The sequence below is a fragment of the Leptosomus discolor genome, chromosome 10 (assembly GCF_034619465.1).
Source record: "Leptosomus discolor isolate bLepDis1 chromosome 10, bLepDis1.hap2, whole genome shotgun sequence".
NCBI classification, from domain to species: Eukaryota; Metazoa; Chordata; class Aves; order Leptosomiformes; family Leptosomidae; genus Leptosomus; species Leptosomus discolor.
The window spans coordinates 4,481,108-4,496,497 of NC_141400.1; the positions used below are offsets into that span (position 1 = coordinate 4,481,108).

General features: G+C 38.5%; 1 protein-coding gene across 1 annotated transcript; it reads right to left on the reverse strand.

Moving 5' to 3' along the window:
* Positions 1-1,188: 1,188 nt before the first annotated feature.
* SPDL1 (spindle apparatus coiled-coil protein 1) lies at positions 1,189-15,122 on the reverse strand. Its single transcript, XM_009959770.2, has 11 exons — positions 15,094-15,122; positions 13,154-13,320; positions 10,880-11,056; positions 10,442-10,636; positions 9,989-10,138; positions 9,218-9,316; positions 8,315-8,425; positions 5,613-5,753; positions 3,973-4,079; positions 2,656-2,843; positions 1,189-1,739 (listed from the first exon to the last, which is right to left on the reverse strand). Exons 2-11 carry the CDS (start codon positions 13,310-13,312, stop codon positions 1,189-1,191), a joined length of 1,878 nt encoding a protein of 625 aa, XP_009958072.2. The 5' UTR covers positions 13,313-13,320; positions 15,094-15,122.
* Positions 15,123-15,390: the final 268 nt, after the last annotated feature.

Here is a 15,390-nt window from a genome sequence, read left to right on the forward strand (position 1 = left end):
CCTCGCTTTGCTTTCAAACATCAACTCCATGAAACAACTTCCTCCCTCACCCCCTCTCCAATAGGTTTACCCTTCAGTTCCCACAAACCCTTTCCAACAACTTCCTGTCGGCAGACACCGTGTCTGACTTTGCAAAAGAAATAGGAGGAAACAAGTTAAACTTTTCGCACCCAGGTTACATGCTCTGTTCCTCTACATGTACAGAACACTGACAGAACACAACGCTGTCACTGAAGTATCCAATCTTTCACTGCCCACTTTTGACATCCCTGACCTTTCCTCCTCAGTAACAGTCCCTGCATGTTTTGACATCCCTACTTAAACCTGCTATTTCTGCCATATTCTTTCCAGACTTTCAGAAGACTGTAACTGTTGCGTGACTTTAAATCCATTACCACATCCAATGCAACATTTAATAATTGATCTAAGAGTCAAAATATCAATCCAATTACTTCTGAATGCCCTTAATTGCGGATATACTGTACAGGTTTCTACGTGTTCAGCCTTCCTCCATCTTTGAAGCTGCTGTCATACTAGATTCAAACTATTTTTACTAGCAGACATTAGCAAGTTCTAAGCTCAGAACATCTAGACTACCCCAGATTTCTTTTTCTCCCCCCAAACACTCAAACATGTTTACAAAGAATATGAATATGAACACAATACAAAAGCATCAGCTGGAAAAATATAATCAGTATCTTTTTTACCAAGATAAAAAAAGCTGGAGCTAATTACCGTTCTAAGTTACATTACCTTCTATCAAAAAGTCCTCCCCAGTTCAGAGCAGGAACTTGATCTCAATTTAGCAGTTGTGTTTCTAGTTATCATGCATCCAGATTACCCAAGTCAGTTGTCTGACAAAACAGATAGCATACCTAACTGCCTATGATCTTGTACAATACAAGTTCTGTTGACCCAACTCGGGTCAAGAATGACTTATTTAAATAAATTTTAGGCTTTTAGCTAATTCTGAAGGTTGATGCGAGCTGAATTTAGGTATGAAACTGAAGCATGATACCTATTGTCTTGGTTACTTTGATACGTAATACAGGTGTGTGACAGCTTTGAAGGGACCAAGCAAACAGACCTATTTCAGCAGTCAGCGCATGACAGCTCACTGGGTTTGCTATCTGCACACCTTCAACATTTTCAAGTAGTGAGAAAGTTATTTCAAAGCTTGTTACAGTTTCAAGAGTCTTTTTCATTAGTCATCATTTTAGTCTTTCTAAAAGGTATTGAGAGGTTCAGCGTAGGCAGCCGGAGCTGAGGAATGACACTGCATGCAACACTGAGGAAATAGATAAAGAAGTGGATAGCATAGTTCATGCAGCGAAAGAAAAGAGATGCAGGTCTGTGCTGATTGCCTTGACCATAGACAGAAGCTGACACTGACCTGGGGGCAGCTGAAGTCAAGGAATTATTTCCACTTCTGCTATATGAAGTAAAGGCATCATGATTCTCATCTTGAATTTTAACTCTCTTTCTTTCTCTTTCATGTTCCACTCCTTTTTGCATCGCTTGAAGAGCTATATTTATTGAGGGTGCTTCAAGAGCCTGTTTTTTTGGAGAAGCATCACTTGGCTCCAAGTTCTTGGAATTCATCTTTGTTTCTTCCTTACTTGGCAACTGAGCGAGAGCAGCTTCTTTTACTGAAGTATTTTTGCTGTCCAAGTATTCACAAGTAGTGTCCATTGGAATCTTCTCCCTCTTCTTTTTAATTTTAGTGCTTTTAAATAGTTCTAAGAAAAAAGGAATATACATTTTGTACACAAGAGATGCCGAGTTTACTTGTCCGCCAACATGTACATAATAAAGAACATTTCACATGTCTAAACACTTTGGAAAAATTCTTAATGGATGACTTACACCCTTTAAAGACTGTCCCTTCGTATAATCTCCTATCAGCAAGTAACCACCCCAAGCAAAGTTGGCTTGAAATAGACAAAAATCTTTTTCTCCCCATCCACTCTACCTTTTTACCAAGGCTTTTCATTAGATCCTCTGAACTACGTGAATATGCTCAATTATTTCCATTTTGGAGGCTGCTGAGATAGGCTTCCACAACTAAGGCTTTAAAATTAAATCCTTTGGGCATGGACAAGTACCAAAACCAATCCACCCGTCTGGCTCACCATTCACCTTCCGCCACAGGCTAAAATTCCCTTGTTTCCGCACACACCCAGGTATCTGCTGTTTTCCAGGAGGGCCTCTGTTGTCTAAACTTAATCCACATTAACTTGAGCTACTAAACAGTTCCGCTAAGTGCTCTGCACTTGTTACAAAGCGCATCTCAGCTGCCTACATTCACAAAGCTGATACTTCTCATCAACAGAGAGATGCTACTACTATTATGAAAAGCACCTCCTGAGAATCTGTTCCCATTTACTCCACTATGGTTATCTCACTATATTCCATAAAGCCTCTGAACGCTGTAATTTGTCCTCTTTAGCCTTCTGAAATTAGTCTTAGTTTACATGTTGAAGTAAGGTCCTTGAGCAAGGTAGGGCTTTACTATTAGTTCAGCAGTTTCTGGACCAGGTTATTATCAAAGTGGCAGCCATTTAAACATTAGTTTATATCTGGAATACAATGTCATTCCACTTCAAGGTTGAGAAGATCAGATATTCTTTTTCTGCATGAAAAAGTGGTATTTACCTTCAGGTTCGTATTTCATTTTTAGCTCATCCAGCATAACTCGTAAATTCATATTCTCACTCTGACAAGCTTGCAAATGCCTCTCATTTGTGAAGAGTTTCCTTTCAACTTCCAGAACCCTTTGGCTCTCATACAGAGCTTTCATCCTCTGCAAGGACAGCTCATTTTTCAAGGTTTCAGTTTCCTTGCTGGGGTGGGAGGAAAAATTATACAGTCACTCAGACTTGCCTTCTTCTGGGGTTTTCCAACCTTTTGTTTGTTTGTTTTTTCCCCCCAGTAAAGCAGCGGATACAATGTCAACTAAGCATTTGGCTACTTCACATGAAAGTCATATTTATACACTAGTAGGAAATGAAAGAGATCTCCAGTACAATGAAGTTATCACTTGAACTTGACATAGAGCAGTAAGTTTAGTACCAGAGACAGAAGGGCTGTTCAGCACACAGCTTTGTGTTTTTAACAAGGCACACGTAGGTTTGAGAAGCCATCCCTAACCTACAAATTCACTATTTCATCAGGGTTTTTCTAGACTGTGTATAAATTAATACAACTACTTCCCTAACCAACAACACAAGCTTCACACATACTCTAAGCAACCAACACAAAAATCATTATGTTAATACTCAGTGCCTGCCCTTGCCTCTGTTTCAGAGGCCATGAACTTCCACACCACAAGCACCGAACCACCATTCCTCAGCCAACTGAAGATACTCAGATCATGCCAGTTTCTCATAATAGCAACAACAGTGAGTGACACTTCTCAGGAATTACCACAGCACACCGCTGCCTCCTGCTGCAAGCGCAATACTTCCACCTGAGGGCCTCCAGGCCAAACACTACAGACTTCCTAATTAGTGGAAATGGAATTCACTAGCCACTAGAACACATATCAACTAAGTAATCCAATTAAATATTACCTGTTATTATCTGGCTCTTTTCAGAAGAGAAATAAATATATACACAGCCTATAGACTTCAAGCAGCTTCATATAGTTCCCTTACAGGATAATTTTAATAAATTTTCTTTAAGTTCTCAGTTACCTTATATCTAGGAGTATTAACAGAAAAAGGCAACAATAATACAGAATAGCTCTGCTGCTATCTTCTGCAACAATACGTGAAATGACAAACAAAACTCCTCTCAGTTCTGTAATGAAGACAGGAGGGCTCTACAGCATTTGAAAATGAGACAGTGAGCCTATTTGCACATACAGTCAGTGGACTACGTACAAACAGTAACAAACAACTACAAAAACAAGTAGCTAGAAGGTAACCAGACTACAGCCAACTTCTAGGCCTCAGACCATTCGGTACTCACTTGGAGTTGTCAAGTTTCAGTTGGAGTAAATCTGCATAGTAACCATCTTCACCCTCTGCCCCTTTTGAGCCACCAGCTCTGGATTCTTCCATATTCTCATATAAAGTCTGATAAAGAAAAAATGTCAGGTTGTCAAATAGTGACCTTCCAGAAGGACAGCAGCTTAGTCCTTAGGTGAAATTTTCCATGCCTTTCTATGGAGAAGCCTCATTATAGAGGTATTTAAACATACAAGAGCACTCAGTTGCTCTGAGTATGTCCTCATTTGTTACAAGCGTCAAACATCACTGAAACTGACAGTTATCTCATTCACTGAAAGAAAAAGAAATTTAAAAAGTTCAACTCCAGAAGGTTTTCTAATAGCATTGCTTAACAACTATCTTCCTTTTACCTTGAAAATACAGGATATTTAGTTAACCCCCAGGGAATTTGTTTCAGCCTTTATTTCTAGGTTTCTGCAGCTGGACCCCAAAGGGGTAAAAGCCATGTTAATCAATAGCCAACAACTCAAAATCAATTACATCTTTTAGATAAGAAAGTTGGTTCACAGTAAGGATACCATAAACACAATAATGTTCTATAAAATACATCAGTAACAAGCAAAATGCTGTGGGTTTTGTTTTGTGCTTTTTTCTGAACAAGCAGGACTCAAATTTAATACAGTCTCACAGATCTCAGAGGCTTCTGAGAGTCACTGATTACAGGCACTTTCAACGGTTATTTGAATCAACCATTTAAATTTCCTGACACTACTTATTCATGGCATAGAGACAAAAATAAATACTGATCAAGCTTATACATGACAAAACTGGTAGAGCAATCAAGCTGTCTCAATTGCTCACTAAAATGGGTTAAGCTGAGCTTTATGCCACTTCGGTTAAATGCAGAACAGAGGACTCTATCCTGGAAGGCATAATCCTAATACAGCAGCTAATACACCTCAGTTTACGGTCCAAAGCCACGATAAGAAAGGGCTACATGAGTCTGTCTGTATTTTAGGCAGCCTCAGGTTTTTCACTCTGTATACAACAGACATCAGTAACACCACAATAGTGCATACAGGTGTTCTCATGTATTTCTCACCTTCCAAAATACTGACAAAATGCTATGAAGTTGCATGAGAGGACTGAAGAAATTGCTTTACAAAGCTGATTAAGCAATTCCGTTTTTCTAGACAAGAGCCTGCTTCAACTGCAAAGACACATTAAAGAAATACCCAAGAAATCCAGTATAGCTGAGAGACTAAAAACTGATAAAGCCTAAGTACACACAGTAAAAGCATGAAATCTAATTAATTTCTTCTGAGAGAAACATCAGATGTAAACTTGGACCAAGTAATTGAATTTAAACACTACAGGTCATTATGTACAATACAAAGGTGCTACACACAGGAACCCAGGAAAGACTTTCTTTTTTCCAAACTGGGGGTTCGGTGATGCAAAGTTTTTTTGGTTCTCTGAACTTCAGAAGTATCTGTTCTCCAGCTGTAAAAATGGAACTTCAGTCATATAGAGGGATGAACAAGCCTTTGGATCCCTTTTCAAACCTGAGCATGGACTTCAGATAGTTTTCATCATCATTCTTATTCTCATCTTTTAGCTTCCGATTAAGACTTTTCCACTTAATTATAGACCACATACCTTAAATTTTTCTAGCTGCCTTACTTTCATAAGAAGATCTTCTATCTCACCATTCTTTTGTTCCACCATTGACTGTAAGCGTTCCAGCTGCTCAAATTCTGCCTGGGAGCCTTTCATCTGTAGCAGTGCAGCCATTTGCAGCTGGAAAAAAGGAAAAAATCTTTACAACCGATACTGAGTTAAGTGACAGAATCTTCACCTTTTACCTAGAATGGATAGGCTACTCAAGCCTTGTAATAATTCTAATCCTGAATACAGAAGTGCACTGGATGCTTGAACACAGTAGTCTTCACAATTATAACCATATATTGACACCAAAATTCTTTTGGACAACTGCAAACTCACTGAACAGCAGTCCTGAGGTGTCCTATCTTACTCTGTATTGACTAAGGAACCTATAAACACACTGTCAAGGACACACACATTTCACATTCAAACCGTAAACACCAAGTCAGCTAGAACCAAACTACAGTCCAGACTTGTTTATCAGAGCTAGAATGCATCTATTGAGAACTTCTCGCTTGGGAAAACACACACTCTAGTTCATCACCAAGTTTACAACCCCCCTTTTTTTTTGGCAGTTCCGATTCTAAGGTGTAGATAACACCAAGTTTGCCTTCTGTAATACTAACCCAAGAATTTCAGCTGCTTCTACCTCTTCAGTGGAACACATCCTTTCAAGCAAAGGAACACCCTTTGTCATTACAAAAGGAGAATTTTATCAAAGAAAGTCTTACATTTATAGCAGATTTTGCTGATGCTGTTAATACAGTAACATCATAGTACAAGGGCCTTACCACACTAACTCAAGTGATACATCAGACCTCTAAACAGCTGGAGAAACAATATGAAATGCAGTCATGGAAAGACTTAACAGCATGTTAGTGATAACTGTGGCATTTTTACCAGTCTAGCCAGTATAGATAAGGTCAGACTGTAGGACCCTTTCCGAAATTACAGAGAAAGGATCAACTGAAACAAGTCAGCAGAGAAAGCAAGAAAAGAGCATTTACCCTACGGAATCTCCTATGTCAAGGAAAGGATATTGATGATTCTGTATACAAACTAGAGCTAAAGAGAGATTCAATCACCTCCTCCTCACAGCTTCTGTAAGATAAAGGGGAGGCAAAGTTTTAACCCCCACTGGCTGACTAAAACTACCCTTACCCAAGCACGTAAACACCTAACTTTTTCCCTTTTCACTTAAAAGCCCACTTACCAACTGTCAGAATTGCAAACTGCAGTTGATCGACATAAAAAACCAGAGAACAGAAACATTAAAAAACTGGAGGGAATATCCATGAGCTGTGGAAAATACACCAGACATGGTAAAACCTTCACAGGAGTACTGCTTACATCCTGCTCAGGAATCAGACCTGCAGAAGTCATCAGCAAATACCACAGTCGGATGTTCTAACAACTGAAGCTGCAACAACAGTTAACTATACCCCTGCCGAACAAAGGGATCAGCTAACTACAGACTGAGCTTTAACACACCAAATCACAGTGCAACACAAAGCAGAGAGGATCCTAACAGGGATCCAAGATGGCAGCTAAGCAAAACAGTTATCTTAACAAGTGACTTCTCTCCAATACTGATATTGGAAAAAATTTTATGGGGACCAAGGAGTACAAATTGAAATTCCAAATAAAAACATTAAGTAGTAAGAACAGGGATACTAATTTGCCTCAGTTCTTGGTGAAAATCTTCAGTGTTAGGAATGTTTCTCACTCCAGTCAGTCTGACTTACCCTCACATTACAAGGAAAAAAGTTTTTGAAGAAACTGATCCTATTCAATCATTTCACACAAATCTTTAGCTCTCAAAGTCAGATTTTAGCAAAAGAGAACTCCTTTGCTGCAGTCATTCTTTTCTTGTCCTTTAAGAATGTTTCAATTATTTTCAACCTACTTCACCAAAGCTAGGCAACACAAGCCTGCATCTTCAGTGTTATTCATTATCATCACTCCTGACGGTTAAGCACTCTCCTCAAACTGCATGATCAAGTACTGATCAAAATCAAAAGATGTGTTGGAAAAATCAGAAGTCCAACATGAAAACAGTTGGCAGTTTTGCAGCATCCCCTTTACATCATCTTGTAAATCAGCTTCTGCTAACTAGTTCTCAACAGCATTAACCAACAGGCTCCCATCCTACAGAACTGTGGTGTGAATTAAATAGTTATGACTCACTCTTGCACTAAAGATGGGGGAAAGCAAGAAAAACATGGACAAACATAAGAACAAGAGGGAAAAACCCCAGTGTGATCAGAGGACGGAGTACAAGTCTGCCCTTTTCTTCACATTCATTCCTGACAGCCACAGTTAACACGCAAATACACGATTTGTGTTGTATGAGAACAAGCTAAGAAAAAGCAATTGTCAAGACAAATGGAATGCTGGTTTGGCTGGTAGTTGTGTTTCGCATTTATCCATCTAACAACTACTGCCAAAGCATAGTGCCTTCAGTATAACTTGGGAGTTCTGGGATAAAGTAGCAGCACTAGTAGCAATAGAAAAGTGCTGATGTACCACAGAAGTCAACCACCACAGTGACATCTCACTTGTTTTTTCCTCCCATCTCCCTCCCCCCAGACCACTGTATCTTATTTCAAAGATAATCAAATCCCCTGGCCTGTGTGCAGAAGCATCGCCTTATCAGACCCCAAGGAAACCCTGGAGTATTACAGTAACGGTCATACCTTCATTCTTTGCAATTGTTCTCTAGTGAACGCGTGCTGTTTTTGTAGTGACTGGTATTTTATTTTCACACTGATCAGCTGTCGCTCCATTTCTGCCCTACGGTCCTCCACCTACAGAACATTGTTAACAGTTACTACTGTGAAAATTATAACACTTGTTGTCACTTGGATGACAAGTTTTACAAGAACCAGTTGATGTTGGCTCCGCAACTACTGCTTTTCTAGCAACAGGACTTGAAACATTACCCCCAAGATAAGAGTAGACAGTGCTGTAGCAGCTGAAGCCCTATCAGTAAAGTGCAACATATTTTTCTTTTGATATCAAATTAAAGTAACATTTCATCCGCTTCAGCCTTGCTGTAGAAGTTTTGGGCACTGGCATCAGAAAAAATAGTTTAAAAAAGCATACAAACTGTGTACCAATTGAGTCCATTCCCTGGGTGTTGTCAGAAAACAAATAACTTCCTACGCATTTAACAGCAGTTGAACTCTTATTTAAAAATTCAAAACCCCTCACAAATGCTCAAACACCCAGCCGTTTTCAGCACGTTTTCAAAAGCTTCTGCATTAAAGAAGGCTTACCAGCTGAACAAAACTACTTAGAGCCAAGAGCTGCAGACAGAACTGTCACAAACCCTCAGCCCCATCTTCTGTCTTGATAGCCAGGTAACTTTAAGTGATGCCATTAGGTTTACTACCTCCTCAACTTCAGAGTGTGCATTAAAATTGTTTTCCATAGGTCAGTTTCTAGACAGTTCAACACTGAAGTAGTATTTGAGGAATTCACACTGGCCAGATCAGGTACAGATACTCTAATATTTTCAGTGCAATACAAGAAATAAAAATTAGAATGTATTTCTTCTCTCATCTGTATATTCTCAGTTATCTATGGCATAACTGTACCTCAGCAAAGAGAGAATTGCCTTTACTTGTAGGGTCCAAAGATTGTTGCACTGCGTGATCCAGCTGAACCTGAAGCTCCTGATTAGCTTCATGAGCTTTCTAGATTAAAGCAAAGAGGATATTAGTCATTTAAGCATCTGATGTACTGCATATATATTTAATCAGATTGTTTTACCTCTTTTTCACTTCCTATGCCTTTAACACAGGTTATATTGTACCTCAGTACTTAACTGTGCATACAAGTCTAGTCAGTAAGAGACAAATTTGTTTCACTAAAAGGCTTAATATTCCACTTGTTCTTCAGTACAAGAGCACAACTAAAACCTTTAAAGGAAGGCTTTGATGTTTATCAACTGGATTAATAGCATTAAGACTATTAGCCTTACTGTGGTTTTTAGTCACAAATTCTCTACTCTCCACTCAAAATTTTCCAAGGCATTCAGTAGGAACTTGAAATAACAGTGAGAATTGTATCAGTGACCTGTGAGAAGGCCTTGTTATGGAGGCAGAAGACTGGAGTGCAAGGCATCTCCACACAGAGCCTTCCACAAAAGAACGCCAACAGGGAGAGTGTTTAACAACAGGCAATATGAAACACGACTAGCCAATATCCTTCCCCCTGCCGCCCTCCCCGCCCCCCCCCCCTTTTTTTTTGCCCCTCCCTCCTCAGAACTCTTCTCTCAAAACTCTTTTATTTCATTGAAAAGCCAGCAGCACAACTTGTGGAATTCAGGGAAAATCTACTTCTGTTGATTAAAATTAAGAGAATACCTGTAATGCATTACAGTAAGAAACAACTTCTTTTTCCCTCTCTTCTTTTTCTCCTTGTAGACGCTCCAGCTGATTACGTAGGTTACTGTTTAGGAGTTCTAATTGTTCTTTACTGTACTGCAGTTCATTCAGCTTTTCTTCAACATTGGCCTAAAAAAAAAACAATCAAGTATGAAAAAAGTTTTTGAAACATTTTGAAGAAAAGTGGGCCCAAATGAGCCAAACAGGATTGTTAGTAGTAAATATTTTGTATTAAAAGCAGTATCTTGAAAAGAAACTGTATTGAAGTCTAGCTATTACGGCTATTATTTTTTTTCTGTGCATGTTGTCTTAACAGTAAGCTAACCATAAGATGGCAATGTACACCAAGCATCTAAACACAAAATTAGCAAAAGCACAGAATTTTATCTTCCACTAGCAAACATCCCTAATAATTAAGTACTAGCCACACACCTTCACACTTTCTAGTTCAGTGAGTTCTATCTGAAGATTCAGCATTTCCGAAGACATGGTCTCATGCACACGTTCAGACATCATATGTAGTTCTTCTGATTTGGCAGCAATTATCTCCTTCTGATGATCCACTTTGTGTCTCAGTTGTTTCTCTGACAGTCGGGTCTCATCTAGTTCTGCTTTCAGGTTCTCCAACTTAAAGACAGTTGACAATCAAGTAGTACCATTTACAATAAATTCTTAGAATAACAATACTTTCGATTCTGTTCTAATTACAGGAAATGCCTTAGAAATAAAACTTGAGTAAACTTTTAAAAATAAGCTTTGAAATTTTATGTCATTCACAATGTAACTCTGCAGATGTTTGTTAAAATCCCACCAAACAAGCTCCTACACATTACAACCATTTACATTTTAGCTGTATATTGGTTGCCAAACCTTGTTTTTAAGGTCACTGATTTCTTGTCCATAGACTCTGGCAAGCTGTTCTTTCTGTTTATCCAGTTGCATGCTTTGCTGTTGCTTAAGGGAATCACATTCAAAACTCAAGCTTTCCAACATTCGATTCTTGAGTTCAATTTCTCTCTGAAGAGAGTATTTCTCTTGTTCAAATTTCTGAAAGAAATAATCATACTAATAAATCTAGATGCAATATTCACAAATGCTTGGGGAACAATGAACCAAACACAGGCTCAGAACCAGGGCACTAAATGCCTAAAACCTGTAGCTCATTCAACCTTTTGTTGAAGTCCCAATTAGGGAATTGTCACACCCATGTTTTAAAAAAATTAAAAACAACACTAACCACAAAAAACTGGTCTGAAATTTTACGACTTATTTGGTTGTGTAATATTTTCTTCATGGCAACTGTGTATTTCTTCACGCCCATCATGAAGGGTGTGGGCATCTTTTCTACAAGCGTAACAAAGAAAGTCAGTGAGAGCTTCCATGTCCTTTCTACCACGATGGAACTCGATTATGTTAAAAACATCCATCAAGTGCTGCCCTACTGCAGAACAGCTGGGTTCAATGCTTGGTAAAGACATCTAAATTGTCTACTGTTTAGTAATAAATCCCATCAACCCTTCCAGACTGAAGGATGACTCTTTAATCAGCTTCCCTCTATGCCTGATTGTAGATGTTTCCTAATTATAAAGGGCAGCTTCATTTTACTCTACCATTCAGCTGGAAATTAAGGAGAAGGAAAAAAAAAAGTAAAAAAGGGAGAGTCTTGAAAGCAGAAAAGGTTAATACCAAAATCAGATCAGTCTAAAGATGCAAGATTTTTTTTTTTTAATAACTCTTAAAACACAAACCAGAATTACAACAAAGGAACATAACAAAACTAGAAGCTCTCAGGTATGAAATGGACCTAGACACCGGCTTATCAAGGACAGGCATAGCTCTCAAATCTACAGGACAACAGTTTTAACTGAAACATAAAGACAGTGCATGGGAAGGGTTTGGGAGCGCACTGCTGGCCAGACCCAAGACAGACAAATCCAGCATGGTATGTCTACACACAGAGATTTTTCTGGAAGACTCTTGTGCCTGCTGTTAGAACACACTTGTGTTAAGGGTAACTGCTTTGGCTCTCATGCCAAAGCAGAGAGGAGAGCCACAGATTCAAAAGCTCAAAAGAATCCTCTGGATAACCACAGCTCCCACACAAGTTGTTATCCTACTGTATGAAAGCAGAGTTCCTTCCCTCTGCCCTCGGAATCCCAGTTACTAATTGAGCTGCTTCACACAAGCCTCGCTCATAACTTGGCTCCTGCCTGTAACACCCGATTCACAACCGGCGGGTGCAGCTTCACGACACAGCAGCTGTCACCTCAGGCTGTCTGCAGGACAGCACCATCCCGCCCCGCTGGCCGTAGCACTTGTGCTGGCCAGCTGCCTCACCAACAGCAAACCCCTCACAGCAAGTTATGAGGGTTCGTTCAGAATAGCGGGGTGCTACAGCTCTCCAGAACAGGAACTACAACAGAACAACAAACATTTTAGTGCTATCACAAGGGAAGGGATGGGTGCACAGCAGAAACAGACTAAAGAGAAATGTTATCACTGAAGCACGGCCTCATTGAAAACAAACATCAAAATCAAAGCATCTATGAAAAGTAGGAGCCACTTTCCTGATTGGAGTTTTCTTGCACAATTACCAAGAAAACTGGTTGTCTAAATACCACCTCTGTATTTCAACACCACACTACTCTCTTTTCTGAGCTGTAAAGACATTTACTAACAAACTTGGAATCCCTTGGTATATTTAGAAAATTTTAAAAGCTTCGCTACAGGAGAAATCAATTTTAGTCTTGCCACTAGTGTTCTTTTTACAGCTTTAAGTGATACAAAACTTGCAGGGACAGCAAAACATGAATTGTTAAAGATACCCAAAACACCATAACCTAAAACCAAATCTACTTTAGCAGATAGTATTCATTTTACATTAAAGGCTATTAATCCTACACAGTACTGAAAACTTGATGCATAATTAGGTATGAAACCTGTCCCAGTTAAAGATACGCCCAAAATCTTAGAGCAGAGATAAAAAGCCCTCTCTACAAATACTTAAATCCAAAAGGTTTATTAAAATTAATCTAGATTCTAAAAGGCATTTTAAACACCTGTGACATTCAGAAAATAGTTAAAATAAAACAAAGTTCTTGACTGCCTTTTATTTTTTTTTTTACTCAAAGTTTAAAACCTCACCTCAGTTTGCTCAGTCAGTTCACGGCGTGTTTGATCCAACTGATTTTGAACTTCACTTTGGGACTCCAATAAATGCAAGCCATATTGAGCTGCCTTTCTTCGCTCGTTCTCCGCTTCCTTGAGTTGCTGCCTAAGACTTAAAATGGTCTCTGCCTCCATTTTTCTTCCTTTTGTTATTTCAACATTGCAAACACAAAATGATTAAAAAATACATTGCAGTTACAGTAGTTAATCTGAAAGATGTTATTGGATTTCTTTTCTTAGGATACAAGGGTATATTTTTGCATTAATACCAGACACACAAAGAGACAGCTCACGAACAGTCCTGCAAGTTGTAAAATAATTTCTCCATAAATTTGGTTAACATCTTATTCCTGACTATGTCGTAATAGCGTGCAGCAAAACAACTCCCATGTACCCAGGCCAGCTTCCTAGCGCACTAGAACCCGAGTTAATCCAGTATACAGCCATCCTGCCATACACATGAGAAATAACCTTGTAGAAACACTTATGCATATGGCTGACAATATTTTCTGTGGTATTACAGAGCCACACTAAGTATAGCATTTCTTGTGTACACAAATAACACTTCAGATTCATGTAGGCAGCTGTATTAGCAGGATAGTTTACTCCTAATAACATTATGTGGGATATAGAAACAGATAAAGGTAGTTGAAGTAAAGAGTCAAAAATAGAAACCCTGTTAAAATATATGGAATTTTAAACATAGGGATTTTTATTCACTTATTTTAAGTGCTTAGTGGAGTCTTTCATGACTTCCCACTTTAAACTTATATCGCTGCAAGTAACCTATTTGTTAATAACCATCTTTTTGTCACGTTTCAGACAATTCATCCATTTCTATCTTTGTATCATAACAAAAGACACAAGTAAAGATAGATTTTGCAAAAAATTAGTCAAAACACAAACATTAAAAAATAAAAATCAAGTCAAATTAATACCATAACCTTATGACTGCTTGCTCCCATATCTACTAAATTAGCACACTGAAAAAAAATCCTACTAAGACAGAAAATACTAAGCAACTCAGGCTTCTGAATGACAGAAGCCAAGAGTCCTCTCAGAAAGTATGCAGTAACAACTTACAAATAAAAAAAAGCTGATTTTTCAAAGCCAGTGTTCACAATTTTTATATAATTTCAAGATTAAAGTATTTCTCCATTGAAGAGCTTATTCTGTGCTTTTTCTTTTTACATAAAGAATTTAGTTGTTGCCATTTCCTACTGGCACATATATTCTTCTTAGGAATGTTAGCAAGATGCTGGTCTTAAAAGCAAATTTCACAGCTCAGTGCAGGAGAGGTTATTTTTAAAAGTCATTGTTGCAATGTACAGCCTTCACTTTTATTCAACATGAGTAACTCCTAATGCAGTTACTCAGCTTCCCATAAAAGAAAAAATAAAAGTATTTAACATGCAAAAGTACATCATGCCAAAACGTCACTAATTCCTTTCAGAGGTTCCAGATAGAAATAATCATATTCTGTTTTTCTCATTTTCCATCACTTGTTGTTCTTCAAGTTTAACCCATACAAAGAGACTTCAGCCAGCCAGGCTTTGAAACTTCAGTTTTTCACATCCACCCACTGCAATGCTTGAAATACTAGTTTTGCACACTTAGCAATAAGCCAGTGAGAGACAGGAATATTGCATGTCTGTAACTAAGAATCAACAATATTATTACTAGTGCAAAGACATACACTGTGTACAATTTAATAATTAAATGTCTAACTGCAAGATGTAGCAATAGAAGTGTATGGATGTTTGCATTAGTAAAGGGGATAAATTAATCCTTATTCACTCCATAAACAGAATCTTAAGAGTAGCTTTATTTTCTGATCAAGCAACAGCATAGAGGCAATATAGCAATTTGACTGCTCTAGGCTACTAAATCAAATTTGAGTAACATTTTGAACTCACCTTCAGAAGTCCATTTAAGTCTTTCGCGACCTTATTCTTGTACTCCACCTTGGAAAGAAATAAAAATAAAAAGCAACAGTTGTCTAGTGCAGACAAGCTAAGCTGCCATCATAGCACAGTCCTTCCTAGCAGTCCTTTTCTGAAAAGGCTTAACGCCAGTGACTGTCTCACGAAAATGCAGATCACAAGCTAAAACCCCATGGAAATGCAAATCTTATTCAAGTCTCAGTTGAGGCAGCTGTCAGAGAGTTTAGAAACAGCCAGATCAGGAAACGTTGCCAAAGGATAGATGCTCTG

Coding starts and splice junctions, on each gene's coding strand:
- SPDL1 (XM_009959770.2), bottom strand. CDS start 13,312: ATGGAGGCAGAGACCATTTTAAGTCTTAGGCAGCAACTCAAGGAAGCG. Junction 11,057..13,153: donor AACTGACTGAGCAAACTGAG/GTGAGGTTTTAA, acceptor TATTTCTTTCAG/AAATTTGAACAAGAGAAATA. Junction 9,317..9,988: donor CTTACTGTAATGCATTACAG/GTATTCTCTTAA, acceptor GCTTTAATCTAG/AAAGCTCATGAAGCTAATCA.